Below are 19,391 nucleotides of genomic sequence, written 5' to 3'. Positions count from 1 at the left end.
AGCATGGGGAGTTTGGGCACTGACCATAGTAGGGCCTGGCTCCTATCTCAGCAACACATACAAGTTAGTCTCATCCGTTCAGGTGTGGTTAGGGGAACAGGCAGGCAAGGGCTCAGGAGGGGTAGGGGAGAAAGGGACTGGGAGATCCCTGGCAAGTCCCTATTTGGCATCAATGAAGGGGTTAATCAGTGAGCAGCGAGAAGGCTGGGGGGACCCGAATCTGCTCCACTTTGCACCACAGGAAGCTGGGGCAAATCCTGGGAGTTAGCAGGGCATAAAGCAGGGAGGTAGGAGCGCGGAGCTGGGCCTGAGACCCCTCCGCCAGGAACCATGCCAGGCAGAGCAAGGTCTGGCAGAGGGAGAAGAGTCCTCTCCAGAGCAAGCTTGGCACATGCCTGCCTTGGTAGGATGCAGCGTGGGGAGCAGCACAGTTGATATCACCATAGTGTGTGTGTATGTGTGTGTGTATGTGTGTGATGTGACCAGCCCAGTGCCTCCCATCCCATCCCATCCCATCCCCTCAGAGCCACAAGCCAGAGCAAGGGTCCGGAGGCTGCGAGCCTGCATGCACGCATGTCTGCCCCAAGGGAGGCAGCGAACAAAGCAGCCTGACTGACGCTGCATGCTGGAAGCAGCATGGGAGGGCCTGGCTTACCCAGGCCTTTGGGGGCACCCCCAGCACCCCATTAGTAACACGGGGTGAGCCCTGCATAGCTCGCTCGCTGACTCTGCCGTGCAGCTGAATGCAGAGTGAGCCCCTCTAAGCTGGCATGAGCCAAACACACTCCCAGGCGAGTGGAAAGCTGCTGCCCACCGCATCCTGCCTTCTGTTGGTTCCCAGCCTGCCTGGGGAGCTGCTCCACAGCTGTGTCAGGCAGTGCCCACTCAAGCTGTGCATGCCCTGACCTGTAGCTGAGTTTATCCCTTCTCCAGCTGGGACTTGGCAGGTGGCACAGCAGCAGGCTTGCCCTGGCAAAGCTGCTCCTGAGAGCTGGCAGCTAGAAACCAGCTTCTGCAGCCTCCGTGCACAAAGATCCGGGATGCACATCCCGGGTAACGCACCCGTTGACTACTCGACTCCGTTTCTGGTACCTGCTGGCCATAGCACACCTGAACAGAGCTGCCCATCATATTGCAGGATCCGTAGTCCCAGAGACTGGCATCCTGCCTCAGTCCGTGTCCCCTCTGCCCACATGGAGCCCAGTTCTCCCGTGGCAGGCACCTGCCCATGATGAAGTAGGCTGGGATCCACCAATCTATTTCATGTTGGCTGCTGAAGACCCTTCTGGATGGGGATTGGGGCTGGAGGCCAAGAGCTGTGAATATCCTATTGCCCTCCTGGCAGCGCGTAGGTGGCAGTGCAAGTCCCAGCAGGCAAAAAAGGGAGCTGGGTCATTAGCAGAGGTACCTGTAGTCCCTCTGTCCCCATGATGGATCCCATCCTGGTGGACCCACGTTCCAGTTCAGAGCGAGAATCCAAGTAAGAGTGCACTAAGCAGCACCCTGCGAATTTACCCCTAAGCAGCACAATGCAAATTGACCCTCATTAGTGCCAGTCCCCTGGGACACCTGAGTTCCCACTTCCCTCCAGGGCAGCTGCCCGTTGCCCGTGCTGTGCTCAGTGCCCCTCAGGTCCGTGTGGGCAGGGTCCTTGTATTCCTCTCGCGCTTATCGCATGCCTCCCCTTTCTTCCTGCTTCTAAGTCCCGAAGTGCTGGACTATCCCGCAGACCACAGGTGAGTCTCCGCCCGGCTTCTGCTCGTGTGCTCCCACGTGGCTGCCTCTCTGCTCGCGGGACGTGTGTCTTTGTGCTTGGCTTTTTATTTGGAAGGGACGATGTGAGGTTGAGCAAGCCCTGGCCTTTTAACAGTGACCTGCTCCGCACCCACGCACTGAGCGCACACCAGATACAGCAAGTGCCCATGGGTGAGCAGGGTGGCGGTGGCAATTGCGGGGGGGTGCCTTCTGGCACTAGAAATGCAGCGTCCCTCAAAAATAAAATGCTTCCTGTGCTGCTGTCTGTTGTGTCTGGTCGTCTGTGTGCACATGTGTCAGTGGTGTGGGCAGGGTCTTGCCTCTGGTGGCCTCCTGGGAGAATGGATAAGGACTCCCTGCCTTCCTGGCGGCTTCTGCTTCAGCCCCAAGAAGAGTTGGGTTTGGGGGACAGTGTCCTTCTGCCTTATCCTGAGAGCAGCTGAGATGCAGGGTCAGGGGGGCAGGGAGGTTCCTTTGGGTGTCCCCCCTGATGCTCTGCTTTCCAGGAGGAGGAGGCCTCTGCTGCCTTGCTAGAGCCAAGCCAAGCAGGAGTGTTCAGCCCAGGGTCTCCGTTCCCAGGCGGGGTTAGGCTGTGGGGCCAGGGTGTGGAGAAGCTCCCTGTCTTCATCCTTCACCCCGTGGCACCCTGTGAGAGGTGTGGGAAGGCAGCCTAGCTGCAGGGGGTTGCACTCCATGCTCCAGCCCTCTGCAAGCTGGAGATGCTCCTTGCTCAGATCCTGGCGCAGATGAGCCATGCAGGGAAGGAGCCTGGCACTTCGGGGGAGACCAGACAGAGGGCAAACCCACAGACTCCTCCTAGCCTGGCCTGCAGAGCTCCCTTTGTACCGAACCACCCCCATCTCAAAGCCTGCTTTACTTGCAGCGCCGTCCTTTTGCAGGATGGGGCCCTGTCCCCAGCCCCCTCCCCACTGTCCTCTGGGGCCTGTGGACCATTGGGCCACAATGGCTGTGAACCCTGTTCTGTCCTGTGGCTTGGCTCAGCCCATGCCTCAGCTCCACAGCCCTGGGGAGGCAGGAGGGGATATGGCTGGGTCCCCAACCTGCATTTAAGGGTTAGCCCACCAACCCTGCTGCTCTGAGGGTCTGCCTGCCCCGCTCTTCGCTCAGGAGGCAGCTTCCTGCCACCACGACACCCTTTCTAACTCTGGCCTATGTTCTCCCACCCTGACGCAGCGAGAAGGCCTTGCAATCCAACCACTTCGAACTGAGCATCAAGACGGAGGCCACCCAAGGCTTGATCCTGTGGAGCGGGAAGGGGCTGGAGCGCTCGGACTACATTGCCTTGGCCATCGTGAACGGCCACGTGCAAATGACCTACGACCTCGGCTCCAAGCCGGTCGTCCTGCGTTCCACCGTCCCGGTCAACACGAACCAGTGGGTTCATATCAAAGCTTACAGGTGAGGCAGCTCGAGAGGGGACCAGGCTGAACAGCCTCGCAGACATCTCACTTGGTGCTTTCGAGATGCAGGCTAGGGTCAAGTCTAGGGCATCTGAGTCACGGCCTTGGATCTGTGCCCCCTCCCCACCCACCCCCCTGGTTTCTGAGGGTCACTGAGCCCTGCAGATAATAATAGAGGAGTGGCATTTGGGCAATGCAGCGTTGGAGAGCGTGTGCCTTGACTTGCCTGCCCCCGGTGCCAGGATATGTCGAAGGGGCAGGCCCCAGGAGGTGCTGACAGTCTGTGCCCTTTCTTTGGGCTGCCCAAGAGCTTGACATTCTGTTTATGCTGGGCCCGCGCCGTCCCCCGCCTGGGTGGTTTTTATTTATCTTGGTGGAGCAGGGAGTGGTGAGCTCCTCGCGTGGCTGGGATGCCAGTGGTTTCTGCTGATGAGTCCAGAGGGAGTAGGAGGAAGCAGTGGCTGCTGGCATGGATCCCTGCGGCGTGTCAACGCCCAGAAGAGAGGCCAGGAGTAAGGTGCTTTAAGGTGGAGCAGGGCAGTGGGGGGCTGATGCACATCGGTGGACCCCCTGGGCACCTTTTGCAGTCAGTGTAAAGCAGAGCTCTGCTCCAGGCCCATCCCAGGACTCTTTGCTGTGTGCATTAATCTGCTCTGTTCTCCCTTCCTCTCTTTCTGCCGAGAACAGAGTGCAGAGAGAGGGCTCCTTGCAGGTGGGCAACGAAGCCCCCATCACTGGTTCATCCCCACTTGGAGCAACACAGCTAGACACGGATGGGGCCCTCTGGCTGGGTAAGTGGGACCTGGGAAGGAAAAAGGAACAACATGTCTCAGGGATTTACATTCCCCCAAGGGATTGAGATACACAATTCTCATCTCTTTGCAAAGATATCTCATGATAGTAATAAATCTCATAAGGTTCAATAAGGAGAAGTATAAAGCCCTGTGGTTAGGATGGAACAAATGTCATGCACCGGTACAGGCTGGGGACAGCTCTGCAGAAAAGGACCCGGGGGCTTCAGAGGACGATAAACTACATATAAGCCAAGTGTGTCCTTGTTGCAAAGAAGGCTAACGGCATCCTGGGCTGCAGTAGTAGGAACGTTGCCAGCAGATCAAGGGAAGTAATTATTCCCCTCTATTCAGCACTGGTGAGGCCACATCTTCAGTACTGTGTCCAGTTTTGAGCCCCCCAGTACTGAAAGGATGTGGACACACTGGAGAGAGTCCAACAGAGGGCAACAAAAATGGTTTGGGGGCTGGGGCACATGACTGATGAGGAGAGGCTGAGGGAACTGGGCTTATTTAGTCTGGAGAAGAGAAGACTGAGAGGGGATTTAATAGCAGCCTTCAACTCCCTGAAGTGGGGTCCAAAGAGGATGGAGCTGGGCTGTTCTCAGTGGTGGCAGATGACAGAGCAAGGAGCGATGGGCTCAAGTTGCTGCAAGGTTAGATATTAGGAAAAACTCTCAATAAGAGAGTAGTAAAGCACTGGAACAGGCTACCTAGAGAGACTGTGGGATCTCCATCCTTGGAGGTTTTTAAGACCCGGCTAGACAAACCCTTGGATGATGTATTTGGGGGTGGTCCTGCTTGGAGCAGGGGGTTGGATTAGACAACCTCCTGCAGTCTCTTCCAACCCTCATTTTCTCTAGTGTGCACCTAACAGGCCAGAAGTGCACCCAAGGGGCTCTTGGCTGCAAGCAGTGAAGGACAGTCCCAGGGAGCGCGCTGCCAGCCACGCACTCCTCTGAAGCACTCGACAAAGGGGCTTGGTTTCCTTTCACAGCCGGCCCGTGCTTGTGCAGCCGTCAAAGCCGTACGTAGGGAGGCACCGTGGTTTTGTGGGTAACACATGCCTCAGAAAGCAGAGCTCTGCCCTCAGCTTGACCACAACCTCCCAGGCAGCCCTGGCCAGGACCTCACCATGTCGGTGACCCTGTCTGGGGAACAAAGACCCATGTGCCTTGTTCATGATCCAGGGCGCCGGGGTGGTAGGGACTGCAGGAGGAGGTTGGCATCCCAGATGCCAGAAGCAGCCATGCCTGGAGCTCGGCAGTCCTTGTCACAGTGGCTTTTTCTGCAACTACCCAGACAGAGAATCAGACCCAGGTTTCAAATGCTGCCCCGTGAACTATTTCCCTCTTACCCGAGCCCATGTCAGGATTCATGTCCTTATGGTTCCAGCTGTGGGACATAAATGTGAGGGTTTTCTGGACTGAGAAAAAAGGTAGGACTCTGGGCACTTCTCACCCCTTTCCCAGAGGAGCATTTGAGCTCACAGTCCTCTAGGCATAGAGCTGTGTGTCATCTCATTAGCATCAACGGGGTTATCATGGGTGTGGAGATATGCAGGTGTGTTAACCTGGGTCTTCACATCCGAAAAGGGCTTAGTTTAATCAGACTCCTTCATCAAGCATCCAGGACACAGAAACCCCAAAACGTGAGGATGCCGACACTTGGAAACTGTCTTGTTTCCTCTTGTGCAGCCATCACATAACGCCATCCCGGCAACCAGCCCACCTAAGGAGAGTCACAGCCCTCCGTAGTCTAACCTGGCACCAACAGGGCGAGATGGGGGGCAGAATTAGCACGGGGCTGGAAACCCCACATCTCCGAAACAGGGCCGCTGCCCATCTAGACAGACCAGAGCCCCATCCTTTGCTCCGCGCTCTGACCTGTCCTGTCTCTTGCAGGGGGAATGGAGAAGCTCAGCGTGGCTCACAAGCTGCCCAAAGCCTACAGCACCGGCTTCACCGGCTGCATACGGGACGTGATAGTCGACCGCCAAGAACTGCACCTGGTGGAGGACGCTTTAAACAAACCCACGATATTACACTGCTCGGCCAAATAGACCCCAGGGACCCTTCGTACCCCCTCCCCCCTCCTGCCTATTGCTGTAATTATTTTCTATTTTTGTAAACTTATTGCTTTTTATATTTTTTTGGGGGGGAGGTGGGGACCGAGGGGGGAAGAAACACTTTTTCCCCCCCACCTTTTTTTTTTTCCGGTTATTTGTTTGGTTGCAGTGTATCCAGGCTGGTCGGACTGTGAGCAGCAGCAACAAAGAACAAGCCCTGAATCAAGTCTCTGAGAAGTGAGAAAGGAACACACACCCTGTAGCATCCCGCCTTGGAAATTTCCATTCATGATTTCTCAGTCATACTTGAAGCTTTTTTTTTTCTTTTTTTTTCTTATTTTATTGCTCTGGTGGTTGCCCCCCTTCCCTTGAGGGGGAAAGGAAAGGATCCTGGTGCTGCTAAGACCCCATGGCCTTTGTGGAGACACAGCCTTCCCCTTCCACGCCACTGCATCCCTCAGCCCTGGCTCGATGGAGAAGCTGTCTCCTAAGCCGGGGGATTGAGTTGGTTTTCAGGCCTCTTCCCCGCTCCATGTTCACCCCATTTTTTTCTCCGTAATTGCGCATAGGGATTGCAAGTGCATCTTTCCTCCGGTCGGGGCTGTCACTGGCTGGAGGTGAGACCCGAACCAACTCCCAGTAGGCTGGGGAGCCAGGGTTTTGTCTCGCCTCGCATCTCCTTGTCAACTTGCCAGTGTGAAGATGATTTTTTTTTTTTTTTTGTTATTAATTTGGCCGAGAAAGAGGTGGCATCATCTTTATTTTTCGTGCTAAGCCCTCTCCTCCTCCTGGATACATGCAGAAGCAGCTGCAAAACCTATTTCCAGGCTTTATTTTTAGCCGGACGTGTCCCAGATCTGCCCACTTGGCTTTGCTGCTGTTTCCAAGAGCCTTGGTTGTTTACCAAAACTCATCCTCCCCTCAAGCCAGTGCAAAGGCCGTTGGATGTTTTGGGGTTCGGAGCCCCCGGCACCCTCCCCATCTCCCGGGAAGGTCAACCAGACCTGAAGGCACAGGACCGGGATTGGTTTTCATTTGGATCCATTGGAAGCACACTTCTGTGCCTATCCCACCCCTTTTCCAGCCCCCTGAAAAGACCTGCCCTCCATATACAGAGATGAGGTCTTGGACCAGCTGTCCTAAGGATTTCTGCTTCTGTGGTAGCACCATGAAAGCCATTGACTACATGGTTTTGGCAATGGCCAGCACAATGGCAGGCCCCGATTCTGCTCAGAGCCTCCCCGGCACTACGGGAATACAAACAGTAGCATCACTGGGGACAGGGCCGGAGCCTTGCAGTGCAGCACACAGACAAAGACGGAGGCAGGGTGGTTTGTGGGCTTTTCTTAAATGCTATTTTGTTCCCACCCCCATTGCAAATCATTCCTTGTAAAAGCAAACTATGATGCAAATACTGTAACGCCACCTACAAACCTAGTGCGTGTGTGCGTGTGTGCAAGAGAGAGTCCATTAAATATATCCGTATATATGTTTGTATGCGAATGCTGATTCTCTTCTTAAGGAAACAACGCCCCTGATGCTAGAGTCCCTGCAAAGGATTGTCCACTTCCTTATCCATAGGAGGAACCAGCCAGTGCTTTCTAGTATCTTATATCCCCCTTTCCACCCAGAGCAAGGCAGTTGGCATGGCTTGATCGCATGAAAAGCCCACATTTTGCAGCTTGTGGCATTAATGTGACAGATCCTCCCTTTTACAAATTGATGTTAGGAACTGGCTGCACCAAGTGGGACTGTTTCACAGCCAGTTTTTTGGCCTTGCCGCTGCCCCCCCTGACTCCCACCAAAAGCTGTGAACTAAGTTGTGAGCCACAAAACCAAAATCACCTTCCTCAGGGCATGATCTGAAGGCAGGTGGGATGGAGGGGAGCAGCACGCCGGTAAAACCACTGTTCTCTTTGAAGGTGCACGGGTTGTCCTGCTGCCACCAAACCCCGTGTCATCACAGATGCCTTGGACTAGCGTGTGTCAAAACCTTCCAGAGATGCCTTCTTCTGCATGGGGGTATCCATTTGCTGGGGCTAGAGAAGGGGCAGGGGGTGGGGGGAGGAGGGGGCTTTTTGATATCCCTTGTCAGTGTCTTCTGTTTCCATCTCTTTACTTTCCTAGATCCAGCTTAAAGAAATCAGACTTCCATCCCAGCTCAAAAGCCCTTCCTTCATGTCCTCTATGGAAATCCATGCCTGAGCAGTTGCTGTCCAGGGTGGTTAGTGACTTAGTTGGGTTCATGCCCCCTGGGAGACAACGTGGAGACTCCAGTATGGTGTGTGTGTGTGCGCGTGCGTGTGTGTGTGGCGATACAACATTTTAAGTGGCTACTGTAAATATATTGTGGTTCCTGATGGAGAGTAATGTGCTTGTGTTGTAAAGCAGACTGACTACTGTACTTTATTCCCACGGTGTAGGTAGCCAGCGGCTAACTAGGACTGCGGGGGTTCAGGGTGGGAAGGAAGACAACCAAACCCCTCTCTCTGCCTGTAGTTTGAAACTTAGGCTCTAGCTGGACAGTGCAGCCTCAACAGTGGATCCCGAGGGCTGAAGATCCCCATGCGGGGGAGGCAGAAACATGCACAGAGAAAGCTGCTAAATTTCCCAGAATGCCACTAAAATGAAGCCAAGGTTACTGCAAAAAAAATAATAATAAAAAAAAAAAAAAGAAAACAAAACACTGTCTGCTTTTGCTGGGGCTTGGAGATGCCTTAAAACAAAACATTGTGTCCTTGTCGTCAAGCATCTTGAACCAACGGCGCATTTGGGAGCGCTCCCAAGGGGCCATGCACTTAACTGGGGCTTTATTTTTAACAGCATTTATAACTCATATGTACAAAGCGACATGGATGTTTGGGGTTGGGTTTGGGGTTTTGGGGGGGGGTTCCTGTTTTTTTTAACTTTTTTTTTTTTGGCTATTTTTTAAATTTGTCTGTCCACGTGGCTTCATTTTTTTTAGGGTAACGTAATGATCATTGTGACCTGCTGTATGACTTCTGAAGGGCAATGCACAGTAGAGGAGCAGCATGATATAACCATTACTAACTTGTGTCTTTCGTCAATCACCATGAAATAAAGTTTGGAAACAATTAAACGTGTTTAAAAGGGACCTGCTGCTGTTTCTCTCCGGGGCGCAGGGCTGCCTTCTGCCTCCACGCATCAGACCCGCCAGTGTAACACCACGGGGAGGGGGGGCTGCCCAAAATCCAAACCATTTCTTAGCTGCTGTTTATCTCCGAGCCAAAATGATCAATCAGTCCAGCCGTGCTCTCTGTATCCTGTTATCCCTTCCCAATTTACCCTGCTCGGGAAACTCGCTCTGTATCCAGCCCCGCCTGCACCCAAAAGCCAAAGACTCAAACACTTACACTGCCCTGGGGACGGATGATCTCACGCTGAATTTTTCCACCTGCTCAACCACACCAATATTTTCCCTGCTTTCCACACCCCTTTCTATTGGCTGCCCTCAAACATCGTAGAGTCTCTTGCCTAATCTGGTTTGGGTCTCTCCACTGTGACTCCTAAAATGCATCGCATCTTGAATGTGCTGGAAATGGTTCCCATGGAAAGGCATACTATAGCCATGCAGCGGGCTCCCCTTGACATTCATCTCCCTGGGTTCAGGACCAAGATGCAGCCACATGATGATGCTGGAAAAACTTATTGCCCTTTGCTTGTGGGTCTCAGCATGGTGACCCACAACTCATATAGACTGGATAGTCCAATTAAGGCATAACTCCCCTAGCAACATCTTTCTCTGTCCTGCCCTTGAAACCTGTAAGACCACCCCTTAATTGCAAGCAAGTCTTTATTTCTCATTCACTGGGCAGCTCACGAATGCCGAGTGTGTTTCAGCCTTTGTGCCACGGGTCTGTGATGATGTTCCACCATGCTGGAAAGCCCTGGATGCTGCAACATAATTACTGGTAGCACAAGACGATTGCACAAAGGTAGCAGCTGTTAGCACCTTGGCTTTCATCCTCGGCGAGGCAAAGAGCCCTAGTGTGATGGGATAATTGCAAATGCCACGTGGCTAGAGGTTACTCTGCACGTCACATCATACCACGGTCAGTACGTGGGTGCCCTGTCTGCCAAGGCTACCTGCTGCACCTCTTTGGAGCCATTTTAAGCCTGTTCTCAGATCTATCTCACTGCGTAAAAAGGCAGCAAGCCAAGATTTGAGTTCAAACAGAAGCTGATGATCAGTAGAACGAGGTGGAGTGAAAAAGCAAATCCATGTCCCGGCAGGACATGGAAGCCACTTGGTTTTGAAAGCTAAGGGCATTGACACCTGATGATGATGGACATTTGATTGGGGTCTAACGCATCCACATCAACTTGGGAGGAAGTAAGATATTTAAATGGACAGCCAGATGCCTACCAATTCTAAGGGCAAACAATGGGGCTAGTGTTTTTAAGCAACAGGTTACACAATTCACCGCTGGGGCACGTTTTGTTGCAAATCAGCCTCCTGGTGCAGGATTATGCAGCAACAGGCAGAAGCTCACAAAGCCAGTCCCTCTTCCCTGGGCGTTTCAACCAGCTGCTGCAAAGCTCCAAGAGAAAAACCACCACCTTCTCGCCCAGAAAGCAAAGCAGGGCCCTACGCACTGGGTTTATTCTGTGGGCTGGCAAGGTGCCCATAATGCCTTTTTTCCCTTTTTCTCCATCTGCCTGGAGGTGCCTATGGCAGGCTGCAGTTGCAGAGAGGAGTGGATGCTAAGTCAGGAACCACTCCACTAACGGGAAGGCAAGCAAATAGCACTCCTTCCCGACTGCCCCGAAAACAAACCTGTACCAACCCTGCCAGCGTTGTCCCCTGCGCCAGCTTGGGTGAGGGGCATGTCTATTTTGAATGAGACCTTCCCATCTTTGCATTTACCTGCCCTGGTTTCAGTTGTCCTTGTCTCTAGAGGTATCAGCTTTCCACCTGATCTCTCTTCCATTGCAGCATATTTAAATGTGTGGCTGAAAAGCTCTCACTCCTGCTGCTGCCCAACCCTATCCACATTTGCATTCCTGAAATCCTTGGCCTCAAAAGAAAGGAGCAGCCTGTAGGTGAAAGGTCCCTGGAGGAGGGCGTCAGGTCAGATAGGCACAGGCATCTCTGAGGTGGGAGGTGAGGAGTATTTCTGATCTTTCTGTACACCCTTCCACCATTGCTCAATTCATGGGAGCTCAGCTAGGAAGAGGGAAGTCAACCCCACTCTGCTGTTGTCCATGTTATTGAATGGAAGAGGTTGGTGGCTAGATTAGAGGGAGGGATGGTCTGTGAGGAGATATGGAAATTGGATTTATGAAGCATTTCTCCTTCCCATGCATCCTCAGGTATTGGCTGTCACTGGACTGCAAGAATTAGACTCAATGGCCCAACACTCACAGGCAGCAAGACAAAGCTCTGTACTACTTGACTTACTTTTATGCTCTCTCCAGTGAGTTGAGCATGCAGCCAGGAATCAAGAGACGGAGACTTTATTCCCTTCTCCGTCAGTGACTCGCTGTGGCCTCAAACCGGCCACTTCACCCCCCTGCGCTGCCAAACCTGCCTAGCAAGCCAGGCATAATGATCGGTGCCTGTTCCTGCAACAGGCCAGGATGTCCTTGGAGGAGGCTGTGCTTTAAGAGCTGAGTGCTGCTGCTCAAGGAGCAATCATCCCATTCCCAAATGATGGCTCCTCTCACACTGCTCCCATAGTTATGGGTTGGTGGAAGCCCCTGGTTTCAGGATTAATGACATCCTTGTAAAATTCTGCTGCTGCTTAAAATTTGGCAATTTTATTCCGGCCCAGAAACAACTGCATTGCTCCAGGAGGGGGATGTGTGTGAGAGAGAGACAGAAATGAGGGAGAAAGTGTTAAAGCAATGAAAGCAATTTTTTTTTATAATTTCCTGGAGGCTCTTCTGGATGAAAGGCCTTACCCTCACTGTCATCTTTATATTGATGATCCGTGCCTAGGATCTTAGGGTCGTACAAGCCATTTGCTCTCTGTGCAGGAGATCATTGCAGGCATGTAGAGGCTTTCCACATTCTCTAGCAGCCTAAGAAAGCTTATGCTTTTCTGAATGACTTGATTTCTACCCTGCTTCCTGTCTAACTGTGTAGATCGCCAGTCATAGGCCAGTGTTGTTGGCAGGGACAATGATGCTCCTTTTGGTGAAAGTTGGGTTTTATCCTGCTGCATTTCACCTTTCCAGAACAAGGGGTCATGACCCTAAATGACGTCGTGACCCTCATTTGCTGAGTTACGGTGGCTGAGCACAGCCTGGATGTGGGGTTGCCAGGAGCTCTCCCCTCCCTCCTCTGTCTAACAGCAGCCTGCACCTTGCTCACTGTTCTCCCATCTCAGAAGATGCTCTAGATATAGAGGAGAGGATGCTGCCCAGGTAAGGATCAAAAGAGCAACGTTGAGCCCTTGGCTTATTTCTCCTTGGATTCTTCACCTTGGAAACGGGTTCTCTACACGTATGATTTGTGTGGGCTTCCATTCACGTGGTTAAACCCAGCCCAAGCTGCACGTGCCGCTCCGACTGCCAGCACATCAGCAGGTCCCAAACAGCTCACCTGCCCCTACATGAACGCCTTGGACCAGGTCTGCATTGTAGCTAAACTTACTGCACCAAAATGCCTTTGGGCTTGGGCTTGAAAGCCAGATGCCACAGCTTCTGATGAAGGAGCTGAACCCCTGCTCCGACCCATTTCTGCCTTCCAGTTATGCCAGGCATGTGCCAGCACAGCTGCTCCCCCTTTCTGGGGCTACAGGATGTTCCTCTCTGGCATGCATCAGAGCAGTTGCCCGGGCTGGGACCTGTACGGGGGAATCCCTGGAGCGGAGATAGTAACAGCAGCAGGTGGACTGTGATCAAGATGGCCAGTCCTACCCTCCCACCCATTGGAATTGAATACGGGTGAGATCAGCGGGGGCTGACAGAAATTTAGCCTGGCGGTTTTGATCATGGAAAACTTCCATGGTTGCAGGCCCCAATCAGGTCCAGATCCCTTGCAAGCCAGGCACGGCATAAACATCAACAAAGGGGAAGACGCCTACTGCAAATACCTTACCATCAAAGGGCCTGATTCACCAAGGCGTTGAATTACATTGGCATAAAATAGTAGAGATGGGAGCACATCAGGGTCTCTACCATCTAAGTGGCCAAGTTCCCTTTTGGAGTCAAAGGGTGCAGCTCGAATGATTTTGGGGGTTGTTTACACCAGCCACTGGGCCCACGGTTCTCGAGGACAGTGGTTCATGAGATCCTTTCAAGGGTGTTGCTGGGTCCCACGTAATATTAGCACTCGTAGGTGTGCAAACACGTATCCCATGGTGCACAAGATAAGCCCAATGGTTCCAAATAGGAATCCACAACGTCAAAAATACTTTGACCTGTTGTGGTCCAAGTTGCACACAACAGAAGAACTGGTCTATTGATTTTCCATAGTCGAGGAATGAGTAAAAGCTACAAGCTGGCATTTTCTGAGCGGAGTCTTGAATCTAAAAAAAGTTGAGCATCACTGCTCTATGACTCGCTCTAAAAAAGCAAGAGAATGAGCACTGTCCCCTACAGTTTTCCTTTTTGTAATCATCCCATGGACTTTTGTAGAGTAGGGGTCTTCTTTCAAACTGGGTTATGGCCATTCAAGAAGCCCATAGAAAGGTTCTTGTTCTCTCTTCGGCCCTACCAGACTTGTATCAGCCATGGAAAAGTCATAGTCATGTTGCTCACAATGAAGTCTCAGTGCTTGGATACAAGGAGGCCCCAGTTACAAGGAGACACAGCAACGGGCCTTGTTGTTGTTGTTGCTGTTGCTACCGTGTCTGGTGTGTCTCTCTCCTTTGGGGTTCTTGTTGCGCATCATCAAATCCAGGGCCACAGTAGGGTGGAAAGCTATGCAATGCTCTGATCCTCCTTCCTGAAAAATGAGCTTCCTCCTGCAGCCAATGCTCTGGGTATTCCCCGAATAGACGTGGAATTCAGTGTGTCTTATTATAGTCATAAAACTGCTATTTGTGCTGCTGTGGGCGGGCCCCGGGCTGGGGGAAGGGGAGTTGGTCCATCATGTTCTGGCTGCTTCTGCCTTAGACAGCTGGCTTTGTTTTCCTACCAAGTGCTCACGAAAGGTGCCAGATGCAAGCACTTCCTCTGGGCTTGACCCTGCCTTTGCACAAAGCGGCGTAAATCTGAAGAAACGCCATTACAGTCCCCTGGACTTACACCACAGGTGGTGAAATGTGGTCCTGTTTGTACCCGGTTCCTCCCAAGAGCTAGATGGTCAATGGGAGCCTCGTTCAACTGAGGCTGATTTAAGCCAGCTTAGGGACTGGCCCGGTGTCCAACTAATTGTCCCTCACATTTGACCTGGGGCAGAGGAGAGGAACCTTCTCTTGGCGTTATGGGACATTTGGCCTCCATGACCTATTCAGTCATCCCCACCTGGACTGAGATTAATGAGACACTGGTCATTTCTGAGGGAGTGATGAGAAACTACACCAAGACCCACCGAATTCAAGACGTACACAGCTTTCCCACTAGCCTTCCCGTTGATGGTGCATCTTGAGAGGCCGGACCCCCATAAATCAGCTGGTTCGGATAGATTGCACCCAAGAGCACTAAAGGAACTGGCAGACATCATAGTGAAGCCACTGGTGAGGATATCTGAGAACTCATGGCACTCAGGTGAAGTACCTGAAGATTGGAAGAAAGCCAATGTGTTGCCCATCTTCAAGAAAGGGAGGAAAGATGACCCAGGAAACTACAAACCAATCAGTTTGACCTCAATCCCTGGGAAGATTTTGGAAAAAAATTATCAAAGAAACCATTCTTGACAGGCTAACAGAAGGCAACATCCTGAGGGACAGCCAGCACGGGTTTTCTGCAGGTAGGTCTTGCTTGACCAATCTCATTTTCTTCTATGACTAGGTGACATATCACCTGGACAAAAGGGAAGAGGGTGATGTCATATATTTGGACTTTAAAAAAGCCTTTGATCTGGTGTCCTATGATGTCCTCATGGAAAAATTGGGCAACTGCGGCCTCGAGTACTCCACAGTCCAATGGCTGGGGAACTGGCTCCAAGGTCAGACACAGAGAGTGGTAGTTGATGAACTGAATCAAAGTGGCACTCGGTGACTAGTGGCGTCCCCCAGGGCTCCTTTCTTGGACCTGTACTCTGTAATGTCTTCATAAATGATCTGGACACTGGTGTCAAAAGCTGACTGGTCAAGTTCGCTGATGCAAACTTTGGGGAAATGTCCACACTTGACGATAGGTTGGTGATCCAGGCTGATCTCGATAGGCTTGCAAGGTGGGCAGATGAAAACCTGATGGCATTCAATACAGAAAAATGCAATATTGGTCTTGCATGATAGACAAGCTTAGAGGTCAAGGCATCTAACCATGTTTGAGAACCTGGGCCTGAGGGGTTGACTGCCCAAAGAAGTGAATACACAAGGAAGTAAGATGTGATTCTTATAGTGCACTGATGAATCCACACTAACTTCTCAGAAAGTGGGAACACACTTTCAAAGTGAAGTAAGCTACACCTTGTACGAAAGTACATGAGGGTGTGAATCTACAGCATATTGACTATCCCATATAGGCAAGCGTAGAGAAGCTGAGTTTGCCTCATTTAATTCTCTTGACTTCTGTAGACTAAAACCTGATTCACTCTACTGTAAGCAGGGCTGCAAACAGGCCCCAAAGCCAGGTATCAGTGGGATAGAAGTAGATGGACAGAGTTCTGATGGATAGTGGAATGTGAGTTGCTGTAGGCCCAAAGGAGCTATTCCCTGTCTGGAATCCCCTTCGTTTGTCCTCTAACAGGTTGCATCTGTCCATCTCTGGGATCAAACCCACTATAAAATGAAGCTGATTGTATTTGAGATAGAATGCTGCTTCCTTGTAATCACAGCAGCCTTTTGAAATCTTAAGTGGTTTCGAGATTGATTTCACTTGCTAAAAAAAATACTCAAAGATGCTGTCTACCCATAGGTTTGTAGGGTCTAAGAGTGCCCAGAGGCTTCGAATGAGATCATAGCCCCATTCTGCTGGACAAACCCAGAGCGAAAGCCATCCCCTGCCCTAAAGAACCCATGGTGTACATGGGCATAGCGAGGGAGAGAAAATAGCATGGTAGAGCGGAGACAGGACATGGCAGGGTGGGGAATGCAACCCAAATGTCCTGGCTCTATATACTGAGGCTCTATGTTCACTGCTGCAGCAGTGGCCAGGTCTCATCTCACCTCCCAGAGGTGCGATATAGTCACGTGCTGCCTGGTACCCTGCAGAACCACAGGGACACCAGTCTCCCTCCCTGGAGCAGCTTCTACTGCAGGGAGTCCAACCTCCTCAACAGCCAGCTGGTCTGTAGACTTTGGTTTGTAGAGCAGCTGGGTGTTAGAACAGACCACCTCGCTCTCTTCTCCAGTCACTGGTTGGATTAGCAACCTGTTTCTGTCATTAGAGAGCCCAGGTGGAGAACCTAGGTGAAGGGGCTCAGATATAGGAGCTATGACAAGGCCAACAAGCCTCTGTCCTCTCTGGTTCTCTAAGTGTGACCTTGGTACCATCACTGAGCTGCCACAGGAATGCACAAAGACCACAGTGTGCCCCCACCTCTCCTTCCTAACACACACAGAGGTTGATGCACACACTCACCCCCTCACTGCTTGAAACAGAGGCAATAAACCCTACTCTACAGGCCCAGGAGGCAACTGCTTAGTAGTTTCCAGTTTGCCTCCCCTTGTCTGCTCCCACATTTCTGCCCAGTTGCTCATCTCCAACCTGAATGAGATGGGGAAGACTAAGCACAGCTATCCATCTGCCTCATTAAAAGGTTCCCGATGACAGAAACTGGTATAGGCTACCATGAGAGCAAGCTGCAGAATGGAAAAGACCAGTTTCCACCATGTGCCCAATGTTGGCATTGGAAAAATGATTCTTCCAACTTGCCTATTAAAGCTGTCAGCTTTATACCAGCTCTTTGGCTTGGTCCCAGTATGGCTGATAGCTTTCTGTTATCTCCCTGGTATTCTGCTCACAAGGTGGGCAAGCTTTGCCCCCTGTTCATTAACCGGAAGACAATTTTCGTTCCTGACAACCTGATTTAATGGTGGTTAATGCAGTGGGTTGAATGACTGTGGCATCTGACCACAAAAGCCAAAAGCACCAACCTTTAGACATCCCCAATTAGATAATTAAAATGTTTGGTGGTGCATGTAGTCATTACATGCTGCTTTTTTTTTAAAAAAGTGATAACCTCATATTAACTTTCATTCATAACCATTAAAACAGAGAAGGGGAAAAAAGCAAAAGGTGAGATGGTGGTTTTGGCCCCAGGGTCAAATGGGACTGCTGGTGGGTGGGAGAGGGGGACCCATGAGATGAGCCCTATCCACTCCAGTGACTTCTCAGCAATATCCTTGGTGGTGGGAAGAGGAACATACAAAAGGTCTTGGATCAGTGGACAGAAGTAAGCAGCAGGCCAGACCGCATTAAGCAATGATAATGCAAACTACTGAAAGCCATTGAAAGGGAGAAGGGGAAATGCTTTTCCTGGCTTGGAAATTATTGAGCCATAATTAATGTATGGGAAGCACTTCAAGAAACTCTGATAAGAGGCCATAAACACCAATTATGCAGGTAAAGTTTAAAGCTTATGAAAGTTTAAAGAGAAGCAGAGCGATGATATAGATTAGACTGGGGGAGGAGGAAGGTTTCCTTGGCTTCTTTCCCTCTGGTACAGACCGTGCTTCACGTTTAGTTTCTGAAATGTCCACCCAGAAGGATCCCAACAACCTTTCGTGCCTAAGGGCCAGATCCGACTTAAAATCTTTGCGTGGGGAAGAGGCAGTGTGTTTTGTCAGAGGTGTTTTCAGGTTTTCTCTGGGCTCACACAATCTTGCAAGCAGCCCCAGTGAAGTCAGGAGTGAGCCCAGAGGCAACTGTGAGGACACGTCTGGTGTCCCACGGGCAGAGGGAACAAGGTATTCTTAGGTGACAGGGTTATAAGAAAAGCCCTGAGTATCCTGTGTGTATAGTGAGCAGGCAGGGTTTGTCTCCCACCATGAGTAGCAAATCAGCTCATTATCCTCGTGCTGCTCCGCGATGCCTCAAGACAAGGAGGACAATGGGATGGAAATCACTGGACGCAGCTCCTTCTAGTGAAGCGCGTCACCTCCATGGTTAATTCATGGGACGTGCTGCTGGCCAAGAGGCTCGTTTTCTGCCCCCGTGGTGCTGACATCTACCACAAAGCACACCCCACGGTGACCTGACACCAGGTTAGGCACTGATTTCACAGTGTCGCCCGAATATCTGACACGGGCTCTGCCTGAGGGAGTGTATTTACCTGCAAGTGCGGTGCGGGGCGAGCCTCCGCCTCTGGAAAGCACCCAGCACCCTTTGGCAGGAGCGCAGAGCACTTCCTGCTGAGCAGGGGGGTTATGGATGTACATGGATGTGTGTCCACACACACACACACACACACACACTGCCAAATATGTATCCATACATTTATACATCCATATATTGATATATATCAATATCCATGTATATACACACACATCCATATGTGTGTGTATGTGAGTGTATATGTATATGTGTGTATGTGTATATGTATATATGTGTGTGTATATGTGTATAGATGTGTATATGTATATGTGTATATACGTGTGTGTGTGTGTATCCATACATACATACATATATATATATATATATATCCACATATACATATATCCATATGTGTGTATATATATTTTATTTATCCATACACATATATATCCACACAAATATATATCCATATGTGCACAAATGTGTATGTACACACACACACACACACACATTTTATTTATATAGGTAGATAAATAGATCCATCTATATACACGCATATATATACACACACATATACGTATATATATCTACATACACATATTGCACACACACACATATATCTCTCTGTGTGCGCATGAGTATGTATATATATATACACACACACATGTTATAAGGTAGATAGATACACACATATACACACACACACACACACACACACCTTCCTAAGCCCCGCCCCCTCCCAGGGGCCCTGTCCCTTTAAGAGCACGCGCTCCCCCTCCCGCTCTGTTGCCGGGCGGGGCCAGTTGCCAGGCGCGGAGGGGCGGGGATTCCCCGCGCTGTGACGGGGTGGGGTTTCCCTGGCAGACACGTGGGTTCGGGCTCTAGCTGGCGGAGCCGGGGCCCGGCCGCTAAGGCTCGACCAATGCGCGGCCTGGAGGAGCCGGTGGGGGCGTGCCCTGCCCACACATGGCAAGAGTGGGCGGGGCCCAGCCGCTGGGGGCTCCTCCCCCTCCGCCTGCCTGT

The 19,391-nt window shown here is 51.3% G+C and overlaps 1 protein-coding gene across 7 annotated transcripts in view; it reads left to right on the top strand.

The window, feature by feature from the left end:
- AGRN (agrin) overlaps window positions 1–9,135 on the top strand; it is a 172,498-nt gene extending 163,363 nt beyond the window's left edge. For 3 of the 7 annotated variants that reach the window (XM_059716563.1, XM_059716565.1, XM_059716566.1), the window contains 4 exons: window positions 1,704–1,736; window positions 2,950–3,174; window positions 3,864–3,967; window positions 5,872–9,135. In XM_059716563.1, the coding sequence (XP_059572546.1) occupies window positions 1,704–1,736; window positions 2,950–3,174; window positions 3,864–3,967; window positions 5,872–6,029 (520 nt within the window). In that variant the 3' untranslated portion in view covers window positions 6,030–9,135. The remainder of the gene's footprint in view (window positions 1–1,703; window positions 1,737–2,949; window positions 3,175–3,863; window positions 3,968–5,871) is intronic. The other 4 variants (XM_019493889.2, XM_019493892.2, XM_059716567.1 and 1 more) reach the window with 2 other exon arrangements.
- The last annotated feature ends 10,256 nt before the right edge of the window (window positions 9,136–19,391 follow it).

Source organism: Alligator mississippiensis, chromosome 13, assembly GCF_030867095.1.
Source record: "Alligator mississippiensis isolate rAllMis1 chromosome 13, rAllMis1, whole genome shotgun sequence".
In the NCBI taxonomy this organism is placed as follows: domain Eukaryota; kingdom Metazoa; phylum Chordata; order Crocodylia; family Alligatoridae; genus Alligator; species Alligator mississippiensis.
The sequence above is the reverse complement of the archived record's forward strand: the minus strand, read 5'-3'. Positions and strand labels throughout refer to the sequence as shown.